The following is a 17,594-nucleotide window of genomic DNA, read 5'->3' on the forward strand; positions in this document are numbered from 1 at the left end:
GTAATCCAAGCCCTATTTATAGTAAAAGCATACTTAAAATCTTTGTACTTTCCTCCTCTTTTAGGTAAGCGGTGCAGTTTCAATCTGTCTCTTTTCTTGGTAATAGATAAATCTTGCATTAGGTTATGGTGTTTTTGACTATGTGAGAATTATCCTAAAAAGTGAAAAATGCCCCTGAAACAAATAGAATGGAGTGGAAATAAAGATCTTTTCAGGAACATTATTTTTTTTTTCATTTCTAATGTTCTGTTTTAAAAGATTGATGAATAATAGTAACTACATTGGAGTTAAAGAAGTAAAAAAAAATCAGTACCAATGCAATCCTAGGCTGCATTAATAAAGGGATAGAATCAAGATCACATGAAGTTTTAGTACCACTTTACAAAGCCTTAGTAAGACCATACTTGGAATACTGCATCCAGTTCTGGTCACCACAATACAAAAAGAAAAAGAGTGCAGAGAAGAGCAACAAAAATGATTACGGGGCTGGAGGCTAAAATGTATAAAGAATGGTTACAGGATTTGCGTAGGTCTAGTCCAGACTTGTCAAACACAAGGCCTGGGGGCCAGATCCGGCCCGTGAAGTGGTTTCATGCGGCCCACGAAGTCATCCTGGAAACAGTGAGGGAACGGTCCCCACTGCCTTGGCCCTGGCCCAGAGACCCTCCTCCTGCCAGAGACCCTCAGATCTGTCCCACTCCTTCCCAGGCCCCCATAGGCACCCTTGATGAGAACGATGTAGAGCTGGCCATGCCCACCCAGTAGGCCATACGCACTTTAGCCATGCCCACCCAGTAGGCCACGCCCACCCAGGCCACACCCACCTGGCCCCCTGAGGGCAACCGCAATGCTGATGCGGCCCTCAATGAAATTGAGTTTGACACCCCTGGTCTAGTCTAATGAAAAAAAGGACTGGGAGGACATGATAGCACTGTTCCGATATTTGAGGGGCTCCTACAAAGACAAGGGGGGGGGGGGTCAAACTATTTTCCAAAGCACCAAAAGGCAAGACAAGAAACAATAGTTGGAAACTAACCAAGGAGAGAAGCAATCTAGACTTAAGGAGAAACTTCCTAGTGGTAAGAGCAATTAACCAATGGAATAGCTTACTTTCAGAGGTTGTGAGTGCTCCATTACTGAAGGCTTTCAAAAAGAGACTGGACAATCATTTGTCTGAGATGATAGAGGGTCTCCTGCTCAAGCAAGGGGTTGGATTAGGAGACCTCTCAGGTCCCTTCCAGCTCTATTATTCTATGTTCTAGGTTTATTGATTGGCCTACCCATTAGAAAAAACAAACCACAAATATATGGATGCAGAAGCTATGGGGTTCTGATCTCCCTTTCAGCCAAAGCAGCTTTGCAGTAGAGATGTTCAACCCAGCCACTGGAGGTGGCAGTCCTACAATAGTTTTGTCAGGCCAACTGAATCCAAGCAAATTGCCAAACTCAACTACAGCGTCTCAAGTCACCTCCTCCATCAACTTTAACTTGTCCTCATGGAACATTTCTCATCACTTTTACATTAGAGCAGACATGTCAAACACAAGGCCCGGGGGCCAGATCCGGCCCACGAAGTGGTTTCATGCGGCCCGCAAAGCCATCCTGGAAACAGTGAGGAAATGGCCCCCACTGCCTTGGCCCTGGCCCAGAGACCCTCCTTCTGCCAGAGACCCTCAGATCTGTCCCACTCCTGCCCAGGCCCCCATAGGCACCCTTGATGCGAACGATGTAGAGCTGGCCATGCCCACCCAGTAGGCCATACGCACTCTAGCCATGCCCACCCAGTAGGCCACGCCCACCCTGGCCATACCCACCCGGCCCCTTGAGGGCAACCGCAATGCTGATGCGGCCCTCAATGAAATTGAGTTTGACACCCCTGCATTAGAGTATCCAACATTCTGAACTATTCTAGTGGCATACTGATGAAACAGAGGCAATGTCATTAGGACTTGTCCTTAGCCAATAGTGAAGCAGGGACTTTTTATGTCAGAGCAAGAAAATTATTTGGATGGACTCTTACTAATTAAGGGCCACCCAAGGTTGTCAGGATAAAAGGAAGGATATCAACATACAGGTTGGTTTCGTTTAGTGCTGATAATGAATATCAGAAAATAGTTACATTACTTGAAGTGATATTTCTGTGTAAAATAACTTAATTGGCTGCAGCTTGATGGAAATAGACAAAAAATTAAACATAAAAATGCATGTTTATTAATGAAATGTAATATTAACAGATTAAAATACTTAGAACTTCAATGTATTTTTAATAAAGTCACTAAGTAGTTATAGAAAACAAAACATTCCAAATATAATTACTAAAGGTAAGCTTACACTGACAAAAACAGTCTTTATTGTATTTCAAAATATTTTATAAATCAATACATATTTACACTTGTAAAAGCAAAATTCTTATCCAGTTTAAATCTATCAATTGAGCATAAGCAAACCATTGACAAACATAACCATTCTTCTCAAATTGTTCTCAAATTTTTAGTTTTGGAGACTCCTTTAGAAAAGTCAGTAAGTCAGAATAGGTTAACCATGTTTGTGTAGCTATCATTTCTCTCCTAAAAATATTTCGTAGGGTGAAAGCCAGAGAAATTTTTGGTTTTTGTCTTACTGTCTATTCTAAACCCTCATGCATGACCTATTTTTTTTCTTACCATATAATCTTAAGCAGGGCTTTTTTTCTCATAGAATGCTCAGAACGGAGTTCCGGCACTTTTTTTGGATGGAACCTTGTAGGGTAGGTAAGGTGGATTGTATGACATGTGTGAGTTCCGGCACCTTTTTCTTTTACAAAAAAGCACTGATCTTAAGAGATATCTTTTTGCCATTGTTTAGTCACCAGTTTTGATGATAAAATGAAAATAACATCCTTGATAAAATGTTCATCTTAATCACTAAAAATCACTAAAATTGTCACTATTCTGCCTAATAGTGACAATTAAATTATAAAATGAAACTTTTTTGAGCTTTCTTTGAACAGACTTGCTTTTCTCCACTTTGCACACACAACTGGCATTTAAAACCCCAATGGCAATGGCACATGCACTAGGCTCAACTGCATATGTGCACTAGGCTCATATTAACTGAGTTTTGGCTTGCATAAACAGCATCTGATACAATTTATAATTTACATTAAATTGAATATCATACAATTCATACTCCATTCATTACAACCTAAGTAAACTTGAGCTGTTCAGAAAAGACAGGATGTAAATCTAACCGACAACTAAATCATACTTACTTGTTTATTTATTTAATTAAATTTCTATACCGCCCTATTCCCGAAGGACTCAGGACTTATGCAGTCCCCCATTGCAGAAATAAAATATAGTAACAGATGTGGGTGTGCACATAGCCATACAATATCTGGCAGTGCTTCCACAAGGTCCAAAAAGTCTAGTTTGGAGAATACATCTTATTTGGTTGGGCTCATGATCCCTACTAAATGACTTGAATTAGTATTACATGATAAATTCTTGAATTAAAAGTTGCCAGTAGCTGTTGCTCCACCTTTATGGCGAAAACTAAAAACAATTTGCACTAGGAAGACAATATATTTTTAAGCATTAACAAAATTAAAATAAACCTAAAAATACTGACAGCTACTTTGGTGTAATAGTTAAGATATCAGGCTAGAAACCTGCTTTAGGCACAAAGCGAATTGGGTAACTTTGGGCCAGTCGCTCTGCCCCAACCCTAGGAAGAAGGCAATGGCAAATCAGTTCTGAAATCTTGCCAGGAAAACTGCACTTCTCCGTGTAGTTTCCAGGAATCAATTGTGACTTGAAGGCAGTAAGCCTCGCTAATTTTGTTAAAGTTGATGAGATTTCAAAGCAAAACAAAAACAAAACAAAACTGTGTAACAATATTATAGCTAGCTAAAAAGTGATCAAAATAAGCATAGTGATCAGTTATAACTCAATGAAAAAGTAACCCTAGAGTCTTGTGGCTCCATAAGCCTATAAGAGCATTTCTTCCTAGTGATTTACAAGTAGAGCGCCGATCGTCATTTTGACATTCAACCATCGGTGTGCGAATATAACAGCAACTAAGACAGATAGGTAAATTCGCAGACTGATGGTTTGCGTGAGGATAGTTGTACAGCATTAGGCAAGGATATATGAATTTATTCATTATGCCTTCGGTCTAGCCCCGGCCCGGAAACTTTGACCAAGCGACAAGCTCCTCTTAGAGAGCCATCTAGAGCTGCTCCGCCGATTTAAATTCCTGAGGCGGGAACCATTCCTGTAATAGCCAATCGGCATAAAGTTAGATCTTGAAGGGCATTTTTTTCACCCGGTCATATTGCAGGCCGTTAGATAGCTTCACTCCTGCTGGTTGAGACTTCGTGGCGCGCTTTTCCGAAATTTCCCCTCAGTTTGGCTTCCGAACTCAGCGGGGCCTTTTGCGGGCTCCTTCGAGGGCACTCAGACTGTCTCCTATCTCCGGTTCTCGAACTCCTGCCGTCTCCCAGGCGCGAAGAACGAGCGAGGCCGACTCTTTCCCTACGGAGGAAGGAGGCAGCTTTGCTCTCCAGGATCTTAGTCCCGGTTCTCCGAACAGAGTCTCGAGTGCGCGGGTCCAGAGAGGGTTCGTGGCGGAGGGAGATTGAAAGGAAAGCAACCACATTTGTAGGGTGCGTATGTTAAAATCTTCACGTCATTATCAAATTGCTGCTCCCCCGTCGCTTGACGGCGTGGCTTCGTGAGCCCTTCGTCTGTCTGTGTGTGTTTGTGTGTGTGTGTGTGTGGGGAGGGGATGGTAATTTGCTTTCCCCCTCGCTCACTAAGCCCGGGCCACTCCTTGGGGAAACGGTTAAGGCAGGGGTCGGCAACCTCGGCTCTTTTATGACTCGTGGACTTCAACTCCCAGAATTCCTGAGCCAGCATAGCTGGCTCAGGAATTCTGGGAGTTGAAGTCCACGAGTCATAAAAGAGCCGAGGTTGCCGACCCCTGGGTTAAGGCTTTCCTGGTCTTCAATTTCCTTGGGCGGACACATTGGGGAGGGAATAGGAAAAGGGAGCGTACCAGCCCCGACCTTGAATACTTGAGCAATCAAAGACCTTCCTTAATATGCTGTCGATAAGGATGGAGATAGGATTATAGAGACTTTGGGCAGGAGGGAAGGTGCCACACTTCCACTTGTGAAACATCCACTTTTCTGTGTCCTGTCCAAGGCCAGTTAAGAGGGTTAACTTAGTATGGTTGCTGCTAATCAGTAGAAATTCTTTTGATTATTTATTTATTTATTTATTTATTTATTTATTTAGATTTATATACCGCCCTTTCCCGAAGGACTCAGGGCGGTTTACAGGGTATTTAAAAGAAAATCAATACAAAAGTTAAAACAAATTAAAAAAGATTAAATGAAACCCTGAGAAAAAAATAAAAACCCAGTTAAAATTAAAAATTAAAAAATTCTCAGCCTGGGCCAGAGAGCTCGAAGAGCCAGGTCTTCAGGTCCTGGCGGAATGAACGGAGGTCGGGGGCAGTCCTAAGCTCTGCGGGCAGCTGGTTCCACAGGGCAGGCGCACCCACTGAGAAGGCCCTCCCCCTGGGTGTTGTCCGCCGGCAATCTCTTACCGGCGGTACCCTGAGAAGACCCTCCCTGTGGGAGCGCACTGGACGAAGGGAGCTTGATGCTGGCAGCAGGTGTTCCCTCAAATATCCCGGACCCAAGCCATTTAGGGCTTTATCCATGAATATAATTATTATGAAGTCTGGATCAGTATTTTTAGATTAAAAAAATATTCTAATTTTTTCTGTACAACCTGTGTCATGCTTAAAATAATCTACTTATCCTATGATAGTAAGGATTATTGCAAGATCTGTGAAATTATAGTTGGGGGTGGGAAGTTAGGTTAGTCCATAGTAGCTAAAAATCAGAAAGAGCCTGGTAATATTTTTCAAGACTAAGATATTTCATTGTAAGGTGTAACCTTTTGTGAGATGCAACATCTGATTAAGTGAACATCGGGTCATGAAAGTTTATACCTTATACTAAAATTTATGATTTGAGGAGGATTTATGGGAACTGAAAAGAAAGGAACTAAATGATGTAGAGTTTTTTCTTATGTCATTGCAGTGCAATGCAAAGGGCTTCACGGCTGAAGAGAGAGCTACAATTACTGACCACAGAGCCACCACCAGGTATTACCTGCTGGCAGAATGGAAATCACATAAATGATCTTCGAGCCCGTATGTATATACTGCAAATATAAATATATATACACAAAATATTAGATTCTATTTATTTTTAGGTTGCAGTTGGGATCAACTTTTCAATGTATGTTCCTTACAAGCCTTATTTTTTACAGTTCTATCTTCACTGTGTGAATATACATTTCCCTTCATGCTTTTTAGACTCATACAGCATGGAATGCTAAAGGACCTTGGAGATAATCTGATCAAACATCCTGCCCAGTGCAGAATCCATTACAATGGGCATCCCCAATGGATGGATGACCATCTAATATCCAGCAAGAGAGACCATCTGTGTTAAAGCAGCTGGTTCCATTGTTAAATAGCTTTTACCATTAAGATTTTTTAATGTTCAGATGAGGTCTTCTGCATAATTTAAACTTACTGTTTCATGTCATGTCTTTTGCAACAACTCTGGATAATTCTGTCCTACCTTCTAGTCCTTCATATATTTGAAAAACAGCTGTTATGTTTCTCAGTCTTCTCCAGGTCAAAGACAACTAAAACCTGCCAATTTTCCCCATGAGTGTTTTCTTCTTGAATTCTTATCATCTTGGGGGCTGTCATCTGTACTCTGACCCATTGTACTTTGTCAGTGATCTGCCTAATATCCAGTGCCATAACTGGATGCAATATTCTAGATACGGAACCATAACTTCTCTTGATCTTACATTTATGTTGCTGTGGCCTATGAATGCTTTTACTTTTTTGCAGTGCACCACATTGTTTGACTCAGGTTCAGTTTGTGATGCACCAAAACATTCAAATTCTTTTTTTCATGTAATGCTGCCCAGTATAATTTACGCTTTTGATGTTTTGATCTAAATATAGAAGTTTGCATTATTCCTACTGAAATTCATTTTGATAGTTTCTATCTGTTTCAGCTGTCAAAATCTTTTTGAACTGTAATCCTCTTCTATAAGGTTTTTGCTATCTCTATCTTTTGGTCATCTGTGAACTTGAGAAGCATATATTACAACCCCTTACCCTGGTCACTTATATATGCTTGTTCCCTTTTTGGTACCACCTGAGGTAACTGAAATTCTCGGTGGGTATCCCTTGAAAAAATGTACAAATTATAGCAAATTACTTTGTAAGAAAATAAGGCTTCGTGTATCCTACATCAAGGGACGCGGTGGCTCAGTGGGTTAGGACGCTGAGCTTGTCGATCAGAAGGTCGGCAGTTTGGCGGGTCGAATCCCGAGTGCTGCGTAACAGAGTGAGCGCCTGTTACTCGTCCCAGCTTCTGCCAACCTAGCAGTTCGAAAGCACGTCAAAACACAAGTAGAAAAATAGGGACCACTCCGGTGGGAAGGTAACAGCGTTCCGTGCGCCTTTGGCGTCTAGTCATGCCGGCCACATGACCACGGAGATGTCCTTGGACAAGCGCTGGCTCTTTGGCTTTGAAACGGAGATGAGCACCGGCCCCTAGAGTCGGAAACGACTAGCACTCGTGTGTGGGGGAACCTTTACCTTTACCTTTATCCTACATCAAACATTATAATTGTTAAGACATACAATCTCTATACTTTGTGTTATTACATTAAATATTGAGATCAAATCTCTGGTTTTCAGTATCCATATATGGAAGGCTTATTTATTTCAAATTAAACCTAATTTTTTTTGAGAGTAGATTCCATTGAATATATTTCAACATCATAGGGTGGAAATGCAAGCATCTAGCAATCTCCAGAACCAAGTGGGAATAATGATTGGGCAAAACAATGTTTTGCTTGAAATGAAATAATTTGTACTTGGGTAGAATAATACATATTTGTAATTTAAGCACATCACAGAATTCTATTAGATGAGGGTAAAAAAGTTGACATTCTGTGTTCTGATGATTGAGTTGTTTTGAAAGATGATGATTATCAATTGACATTGACTTGGTATCAGTCATTGAGGAAATTTATAAATATGGCTAAATGAATTTCACAAATTGTATGATCTTGAATTATGTAATTATGTGTTTTCTTTTTTGCATAATTTAACCTTCTCTTTCCTTGAATAACTTTCAGGCCCTGCTTTACTGGAAAGCTTGTTAGATCTTTGGATCTGACTATAAAAGGGTGCTATAGAACATATGGCAAAAATACAGAGCCTGATTGCTTTTCAAAGCCGTTGCATTTTTTGTTGTGTGTGCTGCTATGTACTATGAAGCATCTTTTTGCAACTGAATCTAAGGCACAACACAGTCTTAAAGCTTATGCTTACATATCTTTAAACTTTATATTCTCAGATTTCTCTATTTAGCAATAGCTAATATTATTTATTTATTTATTTATTTATTTATTTAATTAATTAATTAATTTGTATACCGCCCTTCTCCCGAAGGACTCAGGGCGGTGAACAGGGCAATACATAATAAAATGAGATACAAAAATTAAAAAGTAATTAAACAGCAATGCCCGTAATAAATTAGTACACATTAAAAAGTTAAAACCGATTTATAAAACCCAACCCCATCCCATCAGGCCAGGCCAGCTTGTTCAAAAAGGTAGGTTTTGAGATCGCGCCGGAAGGAGCGGAGATCAGGCGCCATCCGGAGCTTGACCGGAAGATGGTTCCATGAATCTGGCGCGCCCACAGAGAACGCCCTCCCCCTGGGGGCCACCAGTCGGCATTCTTTGACCGGTGGCACCCTGAGGAGGCCCTCTCTGTGGGAGCTTACTGGGCGGAGGGAAGTTGACGCCGGCCGCAGGTGCTCCCCAAGGTATTCCGGACCCATGCCATGTAGGGCTTTGTAGGTCATTACTAACACCTTGAATCTCACCCGGAAGACAACTGGAAGCCAATGCAGCTCGCGGAGCAGAGGTGTAACATGGGAGTGTCGGGAAACTCCCAACACTAACTCTCGCGGCTGCATTCTGTACCAGTTGGAGCCTCCAAGTGGTCTTCAAGGGTAGCCCCATGTAGAGAGTTGCAGTAGTCCAGACGAGAGATCACGAGCGCGTGAGTGACCATACGTAAGGCATCCCGGTCTAGATAGGGCCGCAACTGGCGCACCAGGCGAACCTGGGCGAAGGCCCCCCTAGTCACAGCTACTATATGGTCTTCTAGGGAAAGCTGTGAATCTAGGAGGACTCCCAAGTTGCGAGCCCTATCCACGAGGGGTAATAACTCACCCCCCATAGAGAGGGGTGGCATATCCTGAATATCTCGAGATGCGGGTACGCACAGCCACTCAGTCTTGTCAGGGTTGAGTCGAAGCCTGTTCCTCCCCATCCAGACCCGAACCGCCTCCAGGCAACGGGACATCACAGCGAGGGCATCACTGGGGTGGTTTGGAGTCGAAATGAAAAGCTGGGTATCATCAGCATACTGATGATACCCAACTCCAAAACCACGAATGATCTCACCCAGCGGTTTCATGTAGATGTTGAACAGGAGAGGCGAGACGACCGACCCCTGAGGGACTCCACAAACGAGAGGCCTCGCGGTCGACCTCTGCCCCCCTGCCAACACCGACTGCGAGTGTCCCAAGAGATAGGAGAACCACTGAAGGACCGTGCCTCCCAATCCCCTGAGGCGCCGCAGCAGGATACCATGGTCGATGGTATCGAAAGCCGCTGAGAGGTCTACTAGGACTAGGACAGGAATATCCCCTGTCCCGAGCCCTCCAGAGATCATTCACCAGCGCGACCAATGCCGTCTCCGTGCTGTACCCGGGCCTGAAGCAACAACAACAACTTTATTGATTAGCCCTTGGGCCATATCAAAGTATAAAGTTCCAGCAACAAACCGTTACCAAAACTAGCTAATAATATACTATAAACAGCAGTATATTTACAGTTTATAAACAACTTAAAATGTATTTAAGAATAACAGTGACACCTGACTGTTTTCTGAGATTTCATTTTCCATAGGTTTCAATCCTTTTTAGATAAAAACATTTGTTCTTTTGAATCTGTTTATCCTGGATCTATTTATACTTAAGAAATTTGAGCCCATATGATTTTATTCTATTCTGGCTCCCCCTCCCCCTCACATTTATCCTCAGAATAAAGAAACCTACTTTGCTAATGTAATAGAAAGATGTGTGTGTTTGCAAAATATAGAAAAGAATTGATCACTTTATAATAGGAAATAGAAAAGTTGCTCACTTTTCAAGAAGTTACTTGTAGCTTCGATTGTTCTTTTTTTCCTTAGCCAGAAACCTTGTACTTGCAATTGCGGAAATCCACTATTGAACGTATCCTAATTTAGTTTCCAACTTTGAATAATTGGTAATTATCAGACTCTGGTGCTCTTCTTTGTTTCTAGTCTGCTGAGTTTCTTGAATAGAATAGATGTTAAAGAGATTACTATTGTCATTTCTTAGATCTAACTGCTTTTACAGTAAGTGCAACAGTTATTTAAAGAGCTCAGTGTTGATACAATTTATATCTTTTCTTTTAGAAATACTAGGATGTGCAAATACCCCATATGAAAAAGGAGTTTTTGCCTTGGAAGTAATTGTTCCTGAAAGGTAAATGGTGAATCTGTGTTTTTGAAATTTAAAACAAATGTTCATATAAAATGGGCATATTAACTACGAATCCTCAAAAGATTGAAATAGGAACCAGAAAGTTGTCAATGAACTGTTCTGTAATAAATTCAGTAACAAGTTATTGGGATTTATAAGTTGAAAAATGACTTGGGAATAAAGAATCGATTGTAACCATTTTAAAAACTCTTCCTTTTCTAATAATGAGAACTATTTCTGAAACAGGTATCCATTTGAACCTCCAAAAATGCGCTTTGTTACTCCCATTTACCATCCCAACATTGACTCAGCTGGAAGAATTTGCCTGGATGTTCTTAGATTACCACCCAAGGTAAAGCACTGCATCACTTCTATTATAAGTTGCAGAACTATTATTCTTAAGAGAATGGCCCAGAAACATTAGTTTAAAAATCTCATTCTCCAGAGATGGAAAGACAAGTCCATATTATTATCTCTCAAAGTCCAGAGAAGTCAAACATTCTCTGAAACTGATAATCAAAGTTTGGATCAGTTATTCCTACTGGTTTTACTGGGAGGAAATTTATAACACTGGAATAATGAATAGCAGAGATTGCACTCTTCCTTCTCAACTTGTGACAACAGGACTTGAATTTTATCTGTAGTTCCATTATTTGTAATGGGCAGAAGAAATAACCTTGAACAGGAGGAAGAGCCTCAACCAAGACAATGGTCAGATAAAATCTGGTCGGGACAGAAATGTGATTTGAGAAAGTGTCTCAGTCATGATTCTCCCTGGTTTTTATTTTATTTATGTATAAAATTTATTTGCTGCCCATCACATTTCCAATGACTAGGTGATTTAGTTTTCATGAAGATAAAGGAAAGGAAATCACATTCAAACTTGAGATTCTGCTATTATAATCTAATAAAACTAGCATTAGCTTGTATTTCTCTGGTTTCCTAACCTAGACTAATTGGGAGGGCTGATGCTATATCATTTTAGATAAAATTATGCTATAATGGAGATCTATGACAGCTGCTATAGTTACTGATATAAATGGCTTTATCTGTGCAGGATATAGTCCCTGGCATGCATATTGCTACATATTGCTGGGTTTGCCCTGCTGAAATAATTTTGTTGTAAAAATTATGAGCCTTTTAAAATGCTATTTTATGTGTGTAGGGATATTTTTGCAATTTATTTATTTCACCGTGAATTGCTATTATTCATGGATATAGCATCCATAAAGCTATGAACTACAGCCAGACTGTAAACTTAAAAACTTAAAATTTTATATTTTTTTAAAAAGTACATTGACGTAAGCAGAACTTGCTTACTTCCATCCACCAGTAGTATATTAAACTCAATGTATATTAAGGATATTCAGTGATTTCTAGGAGACCTTGAATTTTTTGGGGGGAAAAAACTAGACTACATCAATTTAACTGAGTACCTTAGGATTGCCCTGGAAAAAGTATATGCCTAATTGGTTAGAAGGTAAAGAAGTGCATGTCTATTAAGAGGTGAAATTACTGTGCAACCTTTTTATTCTGGACTACACTTCTATAACTTGGGAGGCAATGAGAACACTCAGTCTGCAATAATATCTGAAAAATCTTGGAGAGTAACTTACTTTCTTCAATATATTTTTTCTTCTATTCTTGCATGTAAGGGTGCTTGGAGGCCATCCTTGAACATTGCTACTTTGCTAACTTCCATCCAGATCCTCATGAATGAACCTAATCCTGATGACCCTCTCATGGCTGATATAGTAGGTTTCATTCTTTTATTTGATTGTAAAATATTGGATTTTAGGAAATTTAAATTGCCTGGTTTACAAGGAAATACTTTGCAATTTTTTCATATTTAATTGCACAATATTCTTCAGATAGGAAATCAGTGAATATAACTTATGGCGTGTTAAAAAAAATGCTAATAGAATTTTCCAATATTCATGCTACAAAATTCACATATATGTTACATGCAATATATAAACCATTAAGGCCTCTTTCAAAGTTTAGCCTGTATGTTCCTGTAAGGTGAAGTCTTCCATGCTGTCAGATGAATCTGCCATTAAACATTACTATATGTGATGATGAAAGGCCATAATTATCCTTCTCTCGATCTTTTTTATTATGTCTAGTCTTCAGAGTATAAATACAACAAGCAAGCATTTCTCAAAAATGCCAGACAATGGACAGAAAAATATGCAAGCCAGACAACAATGGTAAGAAATACATTACTTCTGTTACAAAAGAATGGGGTGTTGGTTAATTTTCACATGTGCAGTCTTGCTGTGAGTGAAATCTCCATTGTATAATTGCCTATCTTCCTGTAATTGGGTTTGTGTAGTGTCATGAATGTGCCATGGTGTACAAGTCCCTGGATTATATCTTTGCCAGGAAAAAAAAATATTTTCTGGGATGGCAGTATAAGAAGACATTGGGTCCCTGGCCAGGTTAGCATAACTCAAATGTCAAGGGAAAATACAGAGTTTTTTCAACTGACTGCTTATTGTATTAGTGCCTGATTTTGTAAAACATGCCTTGGGTTAAAAGGGTTTGGAATGTATCCTATTACAACCATATTTTATTTGGAATTCTATTAGGTATGCAACTCGGTAACATACATGCTTAATATATGAGGAAAATACAGGTAATCCTTAACTTATGGCTATTGGTTCAGCAACTCTTCAAAAATACAGTTTATAAATGTCACTTACTTTAAAGCTGCTTCTTGTCTCATAACAGTTCTGTGAAATTCTTTATTTAGGGAGTATAGTTAACCAGTTATCTTAGAACAGTTTGATCCAGTTGGACCTGAGGAAGTGGACAGGGTCCTCGGGGCTGTTAGGACAACTACTTGTTTATTAGATCCTTGCCTTTCCTGATTAGTAAATAAGTTAGTCCAGGATAGTGACATGCAGGTGGATCCAGGCAGTAATTTATACATTGCTACCGGAGGGGGATATTTCTGGGACTATTTAAGGAAGCCTTAGTTAGTCCACTCCTTAAGAAACCTTTACTAGATCCCACCTGCCTGAACAATTTCCAGTTTGCCACCTCCCCTTTTTTTTTAGGGAATGTGATGGAAAAAGTGGTTGCACTGCAGCTTCAGAGGGTCCTAGATGAAACGGATTATCTGGACTCCTTTCAGTCAAGTTCAGGCCTGGTTATGGGACAGAGATAGTATTAGTTGTACTTGTAGATGATCTCTGGAAGGAGCAGGATGAGGATAGTGCATCAGTGATAGTGGTTTTCAGTAACAACAACCTTGTTATACTTTTGGGCTGGCTGTGGGAGTTGAGATTTGGTGACAAACTCTTGCACTGGTTCAGCTACTTTATTCAAGACCGGCCCCAGTCTGTTGATAGGGAGAGAGCAGTCCAGCTCATGGCCGCTTCTTTATGGTGTATTGCTGGGCTTGGTGCTCTCTGCTTCTTTTTAAATCTACATTTAACCATTGGGTGAGATCATCCAACACACCATGGGATGCGGTACCATCAATATGCTGATGATACCCACTGTACATGTTTATTCCTGGTGATCCAGACGATGCTGTAGCTGTTTTCTTATGGTGCCTGGAAACTGTCGGGGGATAGCTTGGATGAGGGACAACAGGTTTCAGCTGAACCCTGATAAGACACAATGGCTATGGGTTCATAGACATAGCTATGGTAGCTGGGGGTTTATCATCCTTAGTTCTGGATGGGGTTGCACTATCCCAGACAGACTCATTGCGCAATCTGAGGGTTCTCCTAGACTCGTGACTTCTGCTGAAAGAACAGATGGCAGTTGTGGTTATAAGAGCTTTTGTGCAACTTCCTGTTGTGTACCATTTGTATCCTTTCCTGGATCATGAGGCCCTGTACACAGTCACTCATGCCCTGGTCATCTCCCAATTGGATTACTGTAATATGCTCTACATGGGATTACCCTTGAAGAGTATTTGGAAGCTAAACTGGTACAGATCTCAGCAGCATTGACAATTCTGGAGGCTCCCTTGGGTGGCACATGTTTTACATGAGCGTCTTGGTTGTCAGTTTGCTTCCAGGTCAAATTCAAGGTGTTAGTCATCATCTTTAAAACCCTTTTTGGCATGGGTCCAGGATATCTGAGGAACTGATGGGATTAACCATCCCACTCATTTTAGCGGAAAGGGCTGATTTTGCATTGCCTCTGCCAAAGAATTTCAGATGGCAGAGTCCAGGAGAAGAGCCTCTTGAATATTTTCCCTTTAGAGGTGAGATCTGCCCCTTCACTCCTGGCCTCCCAGAAGACCCTAAAAACCTGGCTGTGCTCCTTGGGCTGGGGTCCCAACAGAGGCCTGCTACATTGGGGGTGACTGACAGGGTTGAGAAGATTCTCATCCCGAGGCTGCCATCATCTTGGTTTAACTTTTAAACTTTTTAATTTAATTAGATGGGTGGATGGATGAATAACTGAGATCTTTGTCTTCTCTGCTGTTTTCACTGGTGTAATCACCCCATTCCAGCAGCTTCCTGATGTAGGTGTCTGTTTTTTGCAGCTGGAATGACCGTCATGTCTTGGCATACAATCCTGATATTTTTCACTTAACTTTTGCAAGAACTTTCCTCACATTATGTTAGGCATCATAGTAGGATTTGGATAGCAGGAAACCTGAATCATAGTTTAGAGAAGACCGGAGCTGAATTACTACCATTGTTATTAAAACTTTTAACTGTATAGTACCGATAATGGACACAAACTGAGAACAACTGTAGCAAAAATGTTTTCTCTGTTTCAATAAACGGGTATGCAGCCCCTCAGCTACGTGTTGGTTCTGCAGATCTAGATTCCAGGTTAATGAGCAAAAGGAACCAGTTTTAGTAGTTTCACTTTTCTTCTAGGGAATTAGCAGCAACCTGCTACATTTTGACATTTTTTGCTTTCCCCAACAAAGGAAGAATTTAGGAGAGAGAGAGCTGGAGAGTTGATAGACTAGGCTTCCTAGTCTTCTTCCAGTAGTCATAGTGGGAGAAACATCGAAAGTGTGTGTGTTTGAGAAAGAAGTGAATTAAAGTACATGAACCTGAGAGTAAGACAACAGTGTAGAAATAATACACTGGTACACACATATGAATATCTAAGTATGTATATGCATATTCTGATACGGTAGCCAATGTGCAGAATGACCATTCTGCAAAGAGCATAAGGTAGCTTTTAGTAAATAATAATATGTTTTATTTGTGTACAAACTTATACAATGTTGCTAGGGATAAAAAAAGTATTGTAGTTACACAATTAAAGCACCAGGAGGCACCTGGTCCTTAAATAACTACTGCAAAAAAAATTGTGCTTTTTTTCTTCTTAAGAAAATGCAGAGATTAAAATAATTATTTTTGTATTAAACTGATATAAATAAAATACTTGGTTTGTAATTTGTAGAAGGAATTTTCATAAATAAAATACTTGGTTAGTAATTTGTAGAAGGAATTTTCTGCTTGTATTTCTTTTGAAGTGATATGTCTTTCCAGAATTTGCTCCTTGACTGGCCTTCGTGAGAATTGGAGTCATTGTAATAACAATGTGCAGAAAATGTATAAAAACTATTATGACAGGTTAAAACATGGATTTCATATTGCAGGAGTGTTAGAAAATAATGCATTCATTCCGAACAGAAATACAGTAAAGTTCTGTGAAGTTTCTCCTGGTGTTTATGCTACTAAAATTGATAAACTGTAAAATAGGGTGCCTAAAGAATCTAGTGAGTTGCAAGAATATAGTCTGAGCAGAAAATTAATTCTGAAGTTCTGAGCTGGGAAGCTTACATTTTTGCAAGGTATGAATAAAGGTATTCATTCTTTGAGCAACTGGGAATAGAGAATGAAAGTCTTTCCCCATCTCATTGTTTTTCTTTGATACTCTTTCAGCCTTTAGAAATCACCAATGAAGAGAATTACAAAAGCCAGGCTGATCTCCCAAAAGATTCCAGTATTTCCCAGAAGAGGAAAGGAAGCAATATCAATGGATTGTCCAAAAAATGTCGCTTAGAAACATAATGATTTCCTGTTATAGTATTTCAGTGGCTGTCACTGTTTGTTCTTAGAGTAATTTTCCATCCTTTAAATAGTCTTGATGCAATTGATGTACTGTTTACTCATTATGTAATGGTAGCCTTACCTTATCAGTGATATGATGTTCAGTGTGGTATATGTCTGTTTTTTTAAAAATCTTCTTACATTATTTCTGTAACATACTTTAATCTTTCCATGAAAAGTATGTTCCACTGCACTTTACGTATATTTAGAATGAAAGTAAGAATATATAATAATTTGAATTTGTTATGACTGATGTTATGAATGGATTGTAAACAGTTTCTTTTGATAGTTAAAAGGCTGTGCAGTTTCTTCATCTTCACTTGCTACAGTATGAATAAATATAAAAATGTATATATTTTGCTGTTTAGCTGCTTTATAAGTCATACTTTATTTTTGGTAAGTGCATATTCATCTGAACATTTCAAAGTTTAAAGGTGAATCTATATACACTATTTAATCTATAATTTAAGCATTTTTTCATTAGTAGGAAAAATAGTTGTGGAATAATTGATTAGAAAGAGAAACTGTCAGAACTATATGAATACTTGCAATTTACCTCATTTTGACATGGGGATTTTTTCCACCTGACTTAGCTTTCTTTTTAGCATATTAGTATATTTCTTTTTAGCATATTTAGTATATTAATTGTATTATGTGATATGAAATTACACTGCAGAAAACTTGCAGGCTACATTAGAGAAATTCCTATCATTTTTCATTTTATATAGTTTGGGAATCTAAATGTTTAATTTGCAGCTATGGGCCAATTTTAGAATTGCCAGATGTTTAGATATAGATAGGATACTAGAAGAATTTCTTCTTAAATTTCTTGGCAGCTACTTGATCTTAAGGGAAGTTTCTTATTATTATATGCT

At 39.5% G+C, this 17,594-nt stretch overlaps 1 protein-coding gene across 1 annotated transcript; it reads left to right on the plus strand.

Annotated features, from left to right (window-relative positions):
• Nucleotides 1–6,098: 6,098 nt before the first annotated feature.
• On the plus strand, nt 6,099–16,895 carry UBE2T (ubiquitin conjugating enzyme E2 T; the record flags this gene model as incomplete). Its single annotated transcript, XM_083358587.1, has 6 exons — nt 6,099–6,207; nt 10,609–10,678; nt 10,922–11,027; nt 12,331–12,429; nt 12,802–12,885; nt 16,552–16,895. 6 exons carry the CDS (start codon nt 6,099–6,101, stop codon nt 16,678–16,680), a joined length of 597 nt encoding a protein of 198 aa, XP_083214713.1. The 3' UTR covers nt 16,681–16,895.
• Between the last annotated feature and the right edge of the window lie 699 nt (nt 16,896–17,594).

The sequence above is a fragment of the Vipera ursinii genome (genome assembly GCF_947247035.1).
Source record: "Vipera ursinii genome assembly, chromosome: 3".
Taxonomy (NCBI): Eukaryota; Metazoa; Chordata; class Lepidosauria; order Squamata; family Viperidae; genus Vipera; species Vipera ursinii.